General features: G+C 35.5%; 1 protein-coding gene across 1 annotated transcript; it reads left to right on the forward strand.

Moving 5' to 3' along the window:
• Nucleotides 1–1,241: 1,241 nt before the first annotated feature.
• Nucleotides 1,242–11,082, forward strand: LOC139764083 (uncharacterized). The gene is made up of 4 exons (XM_071690567.1): nucleotides 1,242–1,401; nucleotides 4,356–4,476; nucleotides 7,577–7,627; nucleotides 8,921–11,082. The coding sequence occupies exons 2-4, from the start codon at nucleotides 4,379–4,381 to the stop codon at nucleotides 9,120–9,122; spliced, it is 351 nt and encodes a 116-aa protein (XP_071546668.1). The 5' UTR covers nucleotides 1,242–1,401; nucleotides 4,356–4,378; the 3' UTR covers nucleotides 9,123–11,082.
• Nucleotides 11,083–12,713: the final 1,631 nt, after the last annotated feature.

The following is a 12,713-nucleotide window of genomic DNA, read 5'->3' on the forward strand; positions in this document are numbered from 1 at the left end:
TGCCTCCCCTCTTTGTCATTAATACCAGTGAATTTTTATTTGTATTTAGAGTGAGTAAAAGTAATGAGATGTACAAGATTAAAGAAGGAGGAAAATTTAGACAGGAATGATCAGTCAGAAAATTAGAATGAGTGAGTTGTGGCAATTACTTCACCAATTTCCCCTGCACAACCACCGTCTGCCTGCCTCTCCTCTGCCCACCTCTCCACTGCATGCCACTCTTCCCACTGGATCACTGCCACCTAAACTTTCCTTTTCAAATGATGTTGGCTGAATGCTATTTGTAAAATAGATCATCGTTTTAATTAACCATAGATATTGTGAATTCCACTTGTTAGAAAACTGTGTTGGACTAAGTCATTCATGTTGCCATAGAAATATTTCCAGAAAAAAATGTGAAGAGTTTTGCTATTGCTACCCCCTTGAGGGAATTCCAGTTGGAACAGGTATCAGAGATATAGATAGATTAGATAGATAGTAAGCTACATGAGCAATGAGCTGGGAAGGTAACCTCCAGTGTTGGCCTCTCTGAGAAACCTTCCTGTGGAGGAGATTAATGTTGAGGTCTTTGGCATTCTTATATCATGTTTGTCAGTAATACCATAATCCAGGTGTTAAATGTTGAACTGATGTGGTCAGAGCAGAACAACTCTTGTGTGCCAGAGATGACTCTTTGGACAATGTTTAAGCTTTACTTGTATGCTTGATAAGAAATTTTTCCTTTGACCCTCCTTCTCATTACTGGTATGCTCTCATAGCTTGCATGACAAACCAACCCTGGAGAGAAGTATAAATTTTAGAGTGTAAAAAAAAAGTAAAAGAAAAACTCTGATTAGGGCATTTTATTGCCAGTAGTTTTCCCAATTTGCATTTCTTGACCTTCATCTATCTATCTATCTCTGATGTCCATTCTCTCCAGGAACTCCCTTTCAAATAGGTGGCCATGGCAAAAGGGTCTCCACTTGTCCTTTTTTATTTTTTACATACCTCCCTTGCATACACCATTCCATCCGTTATTCCATCATTTTTATCCTTAGTGATCACCATTAAGTTGATGTCTCTGTTCCAAGAATTATGAGGTAGGTAGGCAGAATCTTTTTTATCATAAGTCATAGGGCAGAACCAAGGCCTAATATCTGGTAAACAAGATGAGATATATACCTCTCCAAAAAGGTGGGAGTTAAGAGGTTTATAACCCCTTGAGGTCTGATATATATCATGGCTCGCAGGACACTTCCATGGAAAGAAAGAACAGCGATATACATATTAGATTGAACCATCCTTACAGTTACCATATCTTTTGTCCCAAACAGTGGCGTGTACCCCAGGGATGTACCGTAGTGAGCAGCAGCAGCACTGTACTCCATGCCCAGTGGGAACATACTCTTCAAGGTTCTCAAGGTAACAGACAAGTCTTGCATGTGGTTGGCAATTGTTTTATGTTTATACAGGGGCTCATTACATTCAGTATAATTAATTGGCTGGTTTTTGATGTATCAACACTGTCCAACAAGGACAAATTGGATGTTTACTCTATTCAAATTATTGGCAGGAGGGGAAGCTCACTGCTTTCCTTATTTATGTTTGTTTAGTTAACTTTGCTGTCATTGGTCATCATGTTTTATGTTAGTCTGTTACTGGTAGTAATTTAAGAGGCTTTTAATTTTTCCCCATTTTACTTTCAGACAAGCTCAAGATTAGTTTGAATTAAGTGTACATCCTTTTCACATGTATGTTAGTCATGCCCATCGATGTAATGGCAAATCCTTGATGGATAGAATTGAACTTTGGGTATAGAAAGGTAAATTGCACATTTGAAAATTTTTAGCACATACTTGGAGACCGGTATTTAGGATGGATAAGAAATATAGTTAAAAGGGAAGAAATGATTTCAAGGGAAGTTAAACTGGATGTAATTATTTTGAAGTTAGTGGCCTTTAAGATATCATGCACTGGAGTGATTAGAAGGGCCACTAGTTTGTAAAAGTCATTTACAGAACTGAGAAAAACCACTTGGGATGAGCTAAGATAGGCCCATACTTATATTAGTTATGATTTTTGTGAAAGTGCTTATCAGGAGAGATAGTTAAATGGATGAAGTGAAAAGAATGAATAGGGAAATGTAAGCAGCCAAATAATGGGTAGCAAGGGATTCTGAGAGGCCAGAGAGAATGACATTACTGCTCAAGATCAGGAAGTTTAAAAGTTCAAAAGGTGTAATGGGTGTCAAGGGATTCTAAGAGGCCAAAGAAAGTGATTATTGTGGTGAAGTACTACAGGAAATCAGGTCCAGTGATGTGACTACAACACCACACTTTCCAGCCTTGGGCTACAGGCACTCTTGAAGAAGGGGTCTTGGGTAACCCCAAACTTTCAGAAAGGAGTCCTGGGGTAATCATAGATAAATAAGTATGTAAATCTTATGTATTGGTTATATGAAATCATGTCTGGTAAAAAAACAGAACTTGTGTAATTAGTTTAGGTGTATGTAGAACGATTTCACACCTAGAAAAAACATATAATCATCATATATTTACATGAAAATGCAGGATCCATGCTGCTGTTCAGGGCCTCCATACACATACCATTTCATACCGAAACAGAGGGAAGTATATTACTTTTTGGATATTTTATTCAGAAAACTAGATATATTCTGTAAAGAAAAAAAAATGAAATTTTTGTTACACAGGCAAGTAACTTTGCTGTTGATGAAGTGTCCATGAAAGGGTTAACTTTTAAGTTTGCTAGCAGGTCATCCTTCCTCTTATTGGTATATAGAAGACCTAATCTGACACAACAAAGTGAATAAGACAGCTTCATGTTTGGTCGATGACGTGAATTAGTAATCTTTTGAACAGTAAGAAAGAGTCTTCTTTGAAAAAATATATGTTATTCTTGACCTTTTGATAGTGAAAAAAATCAGAATTAATCTAACCAAAACAATGAAAATAAACTCAATAAAAAAAGTTGTACCAATTCTAAACTTGTCATTCAGAATTATGTTATTTTCTTATATCCAAAAGATTCCAGATATCTTTTGTTTTCAAAATTGGTCACAGAATGTGGCAATGCATAACATTTCCACATGGCTTTTAGTCTATCTCTGATACTGTTCACGTATACAGTAAAAGTGTTGTTAGCACTTCTCCAAAAATATCCTCTCATACCTACATGTTACTAGTCCCACATTAGGACTGGATCAGATTATAGAATTTAGACATAACTCAAGCACTGTAGCATCTAAGTCTAATTAGCTCTCTTAATACAGTTTAGAATATTCTATCTTAGAAATTCATTTTAACTCAAATAACCAGTTCCAGTTTTGATAGACCAAGAAGGAAAGAATGAAAATAGCCTACATGTGTTTGTCTGAGAGCTCAAGCTTGACCTTTGCAGCATGGTTAAACTTACCATCACTGCTCCACACAAACCCCATCACTGCATTAAGGTCCATGTAGATCAGGGGTTCCCACATTTGGGGAATAGTTAAGGAGAAAAACTGTCTATTGGCAAATTTTAGATTAGCTTGCAAGTATATGGATATGCAAGTATGTGGATAAAATGATATTTACCAAGCCGTTCAAATCCTCTACAAGACCAAAAAATTGTATAGTTCTTCAAGTTTGGTTGCTGCACCTAAAGAAACATAAAAAGCTTAAAAAGAAGGTCTAAAGAAGGGCAACAAAGATAGTACCAGAAATAAGAGTGCTAAGCTACAGGGAGAGGCTAGAGGCCGTAAGTTGGCTCTCTTTGGAAGGGAGAATAGTGAGGGGTGACTTGATCACACCTTTAAGTTTTTAAAACAGATTGATGGTATAGGTAATGAACAGTTGTTAGAGATGTATGGACAAGAACAACAAAGGGACATGACATGAAATTAAGTATGTTACATGTCAAAAATGAAGTAAAGAAGTACTTTTATAGTATAACACTGGTGGATTAATGGATTACAATGACAGGACATGGTCAATGCAGACAACTTCATAAATTTGATATTTTAAACTTGAGAATCCTTTTCTTCCTGGGAAGGGAGCCCTCTGAACAGTTTCTTTACTTTCACAGTCTACCTACCCCTCTATTCTCCACTTACTGACATCTTTTTCTTTTAATATTACATGATGGTGTAAGATAGAAATCCATGCATGGACTGTGATGAGCCAGTCAGGGGAGTGCTGAAGGGAACTCTGTAGCATAGCTGTATCATCAGCATATCTTAGAAACCTCTCTTTGGAAAGGAGGGTGTAGCATTTAGGAGAGGCCAGATGAGCTTGTCCAACTTCATACTGTGTGTTGTACTTTCACAGTCTTTGCTTTTGCGGCTTTCTTTTGTTTAAAGCATGTTTTTATAAATCCAGCAAGTGGTGTGAACAGTGTGGTGATGGGGATACGACAGCCAAAACTGGGGCCAACTCACGCACCCTCTGTCTTCACCCCATTGACAGGACAGCAAAATCAACAGCATCATTCATCCCACAGGTAAATGTTTTGTACCGTTTTGTTATATATAGATGTAGATTTGAAGACTTGATATTCATGATTTATGTCCTTATTTGTAAGAAACAACATGAAAGATTCCATTGTTTACTTTGTCAGGGACTGAGTAACATTTCCAAAGTTGAATTTATATTTAGTAACTGGATAAAATTGTTCTAAAATCTACACCAGATCTTCAGTAGCACTGGACTACCATTTGTATAATGAAAATTAACTAGATTAACAAAAGAAATAAACCATCCTGAATACTTAGAGGGTAAGTTTCATATTATACACACCAAAAATAATTTTGTTTTTCTTTTCATTCATAATTTTAGGATCTAAGTTTGATGTTATCTATAGGGTGATACTAGCCTTATCTTTCCTATCTTGCAAATGCTTATACCTGAGTTAGCTTCAAGGATTTTCCTACTTGGGCATAAATCCCCTTAAGGTCTTGTTTGAAAATCCTACCCTGAAGGCTGGAGTAATGTCACATGCACCTTGGTCTGGATGCTTGTGACCAAGTACATTCCAGAACTTTCCAGTAGAATGAGTGTTAGTTTAAAGTTTCAGCTCATTGACAAGGCTTTTTTCTAGAAAAGTATTTTTCAAGTGAGGAAATTTCTAAACACCGATGCAGGAATCTGGTGACTGATTCATACAGTAGCCATGGGTTTTGCCATTGCATCATAGCTGCACTTCAGGATCTCTGGTTTTTACATTATTAGTGCTTTCTTGAGAATCTGCAGTACACTTAAACATAGATAAACAAAGATTTTAGAGTGCTGCATCTCATTACAGTATAAATCTTTGGCATAGCAGCTGCATACATAAGCTCTAAATAATTATTTGTCAGTTTTGCTTGAACACAACCTAACCCTTCACAGTTTCAATAGCTTAATTTTGTGGACTTTTTCAGCAAGAACTTAAGCTCTTTATGTTGTGTTGTGTTAGCCATTGTATAGCATTAACTTCCAAGCTGAACATGAGAATTTCGTTTTGCTTACTCATGTCTGATTCTAGTTAGGTCTGTGACTGATAAGTTGCTTCTCCTACTATCATCTACTAACTCATTCTTGAGTAAGATTATGTGTTCTTTGGGGAAGTAATGCCATTGGTATGAGTCAGGAATGCTTCATTAGTGGGAGCTGCATTAGTTGGTTGCTGTGTGGCTTGTGGTTCATTGTGTTGAGGAATAAGTTCCAATGTGTTGTTTCCCTTTCAGTAATTAGGTTGGTGATGGTGTTATTTACAGATTGGATTTGTCTCCTTAATTTCTTTTGATGATGAGTGATTCTGTCGGAGCTGGTTTCTCTGTGTGTATCTTGTGGGGATAGGTTCAGATTATTTTTCTTTCTATGTCCTTGTGGTGTTTGCTTTTTGCTGACTTGGCTTTGTTTCTGTATACTGTATGAAGGCTGGTCAGTCTTGTTTCATTTAGCTTGTGTAAGACTTTTGATGGTTGCATGGATTGGATGGGCCAGGTGGAATGCTTTCAGGATTTGATAGGTGGTCAGAGGACAGTTCATGTATTATGCTTCAGATGGTCAATTTGTATAGGGACTGGTGAGCAGGTGATGTGTGGAGGTTCTGAGTTGGGAGTCTGGTTGGTTGGTTGGTTGCATAGTTTAAGGATATTGAGAGGTTGCAGATGGTTGATCCAAGTGAGATGATAGGCAATGAAAATTCCATAGAGATAAGGGTTGGGTATACTAGTCAGGTTAAGCAGTAAGGGAGTATATCTTGTATATCTGCAGAGGCACACAAAGGGTGGAGATATGTAGATGTTGATATGTTGTAATTAGTACTGTGAAGTTCTGTCCTTATGGATTGTTTTTCTAATGCATTTTCAATTTCTGTGAGCTATTTTGTAGTGTTAGTGAATCTTGTTTCTTGCATGAGAACTATGTGGATGTTTCGTTCTCAGGGTTATCTGAATATTTCTGTGTGTTTCTGATACCATTGGTGTAGAGTTACAGGATATTTAGTTCGTTCCTGGGGTTCTGTGGAATACTGGGGTTTGTTTGTAAAGAGTGTTACTGATTTTTTTGGTGTGCTGTTCATTGGGTATGTTTGCTGGGGTTTAGTTGGTTCCTCTGTATCACTCACTTAAAACTATTATACTCCTCCAGATAACCTTTTACAGTTCAGTGATACAAGGAAGCACTGTCAAGTTACTGGTGAACTTTTCGAGAATTGTGTTACAAAGGATCTTTGGGAGCATTTTATTATTGATGATCATACAGGATGTAGAAAAAAAGATAAATGAAAATATTCACTTACTGATAATAGTGAATGAAAAATGCTACTTAAGGCTGCAGGCTGAAAAGATATTTATGATGCAGCAACAAAAGGAAGCATGCACTCAGTTATGCCCGTTGTGTTAGTAGCATAATTTGATGACAAATTCTAATTACCTAAGCCAGAGCTTCCTTATGTTGTATCCTGCTTATTATAATAGACTCATTGAGTTCATGTTCCATCATAGTATTTTTAACATCCACCCTTTTCAAGAGATCTAATCAGGCCACTTTAAACCTACGGAAGAATGTTTGCCATCTATATGTCTTGAATAAGGTAGGAAAACCTGAATTATGCATTTTTCTATTTTCATCACTCATTTTAAGTAGGAATTAGTTAAACAATTATCAAGAAATGAAAAAAGTTTTTTTTCTGATATCAAACAATGTGAGGGAGAGGGGAAAGATATGCACTGTGATTGACTGGAAGGTGATATGCTGCTATGCTGTGACAGGCTTTGAAGTGCTAAGATGCCATTCTGTGATTGGCTGAAACATATTTCCCTGTTCTCACTATTGCTTACACATTTTATCCTCTCTAGAAACTTCAAGAATATTTAGAATATAATTTTGTGCATGGAGACTAAATTGGAATCACTTTTTATATAACTCAAATTATGCACAGTGTAGATGCTTAGAATTCCTGCATTTTCAGTACAAAGTTGATCAATACATGATGCAAAAGTGCAAGATCAGGTAGTTCTTGAGTGTATTTAATTCAATCATATCACTTATTAATTAGTTCATCATTATCTTAATTACACCTTCATATTTTTAATTTCTGTCAATTTCTTTCATAGATCACGCAACGAAAGAAAACATGGAAATCACGGGAAACATTTTCATGGACGGTATGTTACTATTCTTGAAGTATTTGTGTACAGTAATATGACCTGTCTCAGCTTGCTTGGGTTACAGCTATGGGAAAAAATTACTCATATAAATGTGGAAATAAGCTACAGCATAAAACAATACTGCACAATTAGAAAGATTACATGCTTACTACAGGACTAAAATGAATTTATTTGCTTAATATGGTACTCTGTTTTCCCTTCACCCATACTGTAACCATTTCAGACTATGAACTAATCATTTGGTATAGTTCATTTTCTCTATGTTTTCAGCCTCTTGTCTGTTTGTAATTGGTTATGGTTACTTATTTTTACAATAAGGGAGGGTGGGGCAGTTCTGTATTTTAGGGACCTGTATCTTAGACCTTGCTATCATATGTTATAAACATTTGTATGCTCTCAGCACGTGCAGAATCATTGCTTGGCTTGTTCCATTCATCCTCAACACTGACACTTTTCTGGCATTTGACTCATTTTTCAACTTATTTGTTGTGTTTGTAGATGTGTCTGGTAGCTACAGGAAGCTTTATAGAGAAAAAAAGAGGCATACCACACAGCTAGAAATAGATATTGTTTTCTAAAGGCTTAGGTAAACTTTTTCTCCTCATGGTTGAAACTGTAGCTGAATCAGATAGCTAAGGAGATGACATAGCTGTAGAGCCTCTGTTTATCCCACACAGTAGCTGTCATTTCTTCACATCCCACTACACCAAGCCCCCATCACCACATTTTCTGACAAATTTTGATTAAATTTCATCGCAATCAGCGGATGTAAGTTTGTGGCAAGTAGTTCCTAGACTATGTCAATGTACTTATAGTTCATACTCAAGAGTCAAAAGCTAGACACAGAAAATTAGTTTTGAAAACATAACCCCATTATATAATGATATTTCTTACAGCAACATTTATTTTTTCATAAATGTAACCCTGTTAGTGCATGGAGGATAGCTATATTACAAGCAAAAACATCGAGAACCTTCATTAGGTGTATGAAGCACTCTGTTAAAGTTACAATATGCTCAGACATCAGTTTTTATAAAACCCATATTGCTAAGATTTATAGTTTCAAAATCCAGACATTGCTTGGTTCGGAAGATTAAAGAGTTTTGTAACTCAACCTGTACTTTACATAGTTTTTGATAATTTTGCAAACTTTAGCATTTCTTTATTGTCACTCATATAAGATAAAGAAGTTGAGCTTTCTTTGAATTTTTATGTGTTCATTCATACTACAGAAAGATACTTCTGTATGTGTTTATATGTAAATTATATATATGTTATGTTTGTTTTCAGTAATCCTGTTCGAGTTGACATAGCATCCAGTGCTTACCGAGACAGAACACCCAGTAGAACAGTAGGAAGTAATTTTTTTGAGCATTTTCCTGTATCTGCCCTTCACCCTGGGACCACGTTAGCCATTGCACATGCACATGCACGAGGTCCTAATGCTCATGCACAGGCTCATGCACAAGCTAGACTTCATAATTTTGGATAATACTTTTACATTGTAATATATTAATTTTGGTTGTAATCCTAAATAATTTAGCTGTTATTCTTTGTAAATATGAAGAAATTAGCACTGGAAGCAACTTGAATTACCGATTATTAAAAACTGGCAAGAAGTGCCATTATGAATCAAGGCTGTTTACATTTTTATTTATATATACATATATATTTTTTTTATACTTTGTCAAATAAAGATACTTGATCCATTGTAATTTTGAAAGAACTAGTTATTATTAGTCATAGACATTAGGATTTTGTTTTTGTACCTAACACACATAGATCAGAAAAGATTTTAGTATCACATGAATAACTTCACTGATCTCCTTGGTGTGGCAACACACTGGTGTGATGATAATCCATGGAACTCTTCTCCTTTTATAAAGCCAATGTTCATAGTATTCTTAAAGATGCAGCAGTTGTTTCTGTTGACAGTCAGCACATTTTTCTGAGTTTCTTGTCATCAAAAAGTACTTATCCTATCTGAATCAAAAGAACTTTCAGACTCTTTGTAGTAGGTAGCACATACAGCTCAAGATGCATTGTTCCACATTTCCCTAAATTAGCATGGTAAGTTGATGGCTGATGTTTCAAATTCTTTCAAATGAATGTTATATACCTTTTAAGCCACTTCTGGTATACAAGGTTTAATGAGGTTTCTGTGATAAAAATGAAGTTATGCAAATTTTGTGTATTGCTATGACCAGCTGTAAGCCTGACCTAAAAGAATTTATTTTGCATTTTTTTGAAGAATTTTTTTTAAGGTCTAGTATGTAAACAGATCTTTTCAGTTCTTAATCAGAAATAGTGAAATAAACTTATGACACTGTCTTAATCCAAATGTCTTGGAAGCTATTGATCTACATTTTAAGTGAGTACATGAAAAACTGTCTTTTACTCCAAACTCCCACTAAATATGTGCAGTATAATGTAAAAAAGAATTTTACTAGATTTTTGATAACAAGCATTTTTTTATTACTCTTTTTATTACTCTTTTTATTTGTGAATAGTGATATATGCAGATATATGTTGAGTATGTGTTAGCTAAAGGCATTTTGAAGTGGGATTTGAGTAAGCAGTATATACATGAATGGGAAGGCTAAAAAAAAAAATGCAATTTCTTTTCAGAGTAAAACTGTATAAACACCTGCAGATGTTTAATCTTTGCATCACAAAACCTCAGGCAAGAAATGGCATTGTGTGTGTATGGGGGTTTGAGATTTGGCTGTACTTTACATTTATCACCATAAAACAATATTAGACCCCTTCCACTTGAACCACTTTATAACTAAAATGCTTACCCCTGCCTCATATTTCATTAACTTCTCCACTTAGATCCCCAGCAAATATAGTAATGACAAAACACATACATGGTGAACAAACCAGACAGTCACTAAACATTCAGCCTCTCACCTCAGTTGTAAACTCCAAAACACCACCAGACATAGTCATTAAAACTACATTCTCCAAACAAACATCCTCCTGTTTATGCTGTGGCCATCACCCATTCCTACAACAATACAAACATCATTTCAACATATTTGAAGACCCTTCATGCCCATGATGCATCTACCACAAAGAAGACACTAAGCATTTACTGCTCATTCGCCCTGCCATCTCTACATATAGAAACACACACCTCACAACACTTTATGACCTATGGTCCTAACTGGTGGATGTGACCAGCTTCCTATGTTCTGGGGGAGCCTCATAAGGATAATGGGCCTCCTAAGGCAGGAAGTAATTATCACCATAGAACTCTGTTTTACAGGAACTAGTCTACATCAAAAGTCTAACTTGATTAAAGATAACAATGTGTGTAGCAGTTTGTAATTGTCAGTGTGCATATATGTATATGATTATGTACTGTGTATATGTTTGTGTTTTGTGAATAAAAAGTATTGTTTCCTTTTTTTAAAGATTATTGATACTTAATAAAACTCCATTATAAATGGTCTCTCTCAGTAGTAGTTTATGTTTTAAGATTATTTAGATGGATGATTAGGTGAATGTCCATGATCTGTTCTCCCATACTTGATTTCTTAATTTTCAGTGACCAGGTTATTTAGATGGATGATGAGGTGAATGTCCATGATTTGATCTCCCATACATTGCTTGATTTCTTAATTTTCAGTGACCAGGTTCTAATATCTTGGATTAGATAGCTTTTATTTAAATGAAAAAAAATTGAGTGATACCCCTAATAAGACATATATTTTTTGATTAATTGATTTTATTAGAAATTGTAGATCTGATTGTCATGTGAAATGTAATGAGATATAAGTAAGTAGCTCAGTTTAGTTAAGTGTAAATCAAAATTAGCTGCATGAAAAGTTGATGATACTCTGTTTCATTACTGCAACAGTATATCTAAATGATTCATTATTGATAATCTTTTGCATTATTTCGTTAGTTTCTTCCTTAGCTAACACAAAATATAAGAAGCTGTCAGTGACAACAGGAGATTGGACAAACTCATCTGGCTTACAGAATTTTCTACTTTACAGTAGGCATTTTTGCTGTACTAGATGTATGGAAATAACTCAGTCTCCCAGTGATGGCTTTGAACATCACACATTGCTAGTCTCTATGATTCATTGATGGGGAAAATGCATTTTCCCTTCACCTTTTTGTGTGATTTCACCTTTCCCTAGATACAGTTGACATGAATTATATATAATCTGCAATGTCTAGATTTTGTAAATGTTTTCTGAGAACATAGAAGTGGACAGAACATGTGAAACGAATGAAGCTCTTATCAGACCACCAATCCTGCTATTTTTTTACTATGTTTATCATGATCACCCATTCATAGAAGCCTAGGTATAGGAATTGCCATTATCTCTAAATGTATTGACGATTCAATTTTTAGGTTAAAATGACTTTTTCTCCTTTAACTCATAAAATATCTTTCACACTTCATGAGGAGAAGGAGGATAAATTGCTTCAGGGGTTGGGTCACATAAATGTATCAATTGCAGATATACAGGCTACATCAGAATGTGAACCCCTACCTTTAATGCATTGCTCACAGACAGTGTATTGCTTGAGTTTCATTAGACCTACAACAAACAGCCTATAAATATAGTAGCATAAAAGAAATAATAAACCTCCTGAAAACTCCTATTAACAAGATTTTTATGCAAAATTTAGATCTCATGGCAGTAACAGCTCCTTCCAGTGTTATGAAAGTTAAAATACAGATAATCATGAGCTGGTTCACTTTTGTAGCTTCCTTCTTTGAAGTGATCCATTTAGGTCTAGGCCATCCACTGAATGTATCCTTTGGGATACATACTGGTCCTTTAGTCAAAATTTAGAGCATCTGAGGAGGCAGGTACACATACACTTATTCCACTTTACTCCAGATACAAAAACCTTTCTCAACTGGCAGGAGCATCACAGTTGCTGAGAGTGGTAATCCAAAAGGACTCAGTCCCTAGAAACTTCAGATGCAGACATCTTACAGGAGGCCTATATCTCTTCACTCACCTTTTTCCTAGTGAAAACCATGAGTCATTTAACAAAAGCTTTAATATTTCACCACAAATTGGTGTTTACCCACCAACCTCCTACCCAATTC

This window comes from Panulirus ornatus, chromosome 48 (assembly GCF_036320965.1).
Source record: "Panulirus ornatus isolate Po-2019 chromosome 48, ASM3632096v1, whole genome shotgun sequence".
NCBI classification, from domain to species: Eukaryota; Metazoa; Arthropoda; class Malacostraca; order Decapoda; family Palinuridae; genus Panulirus; species Panulirus ornatus.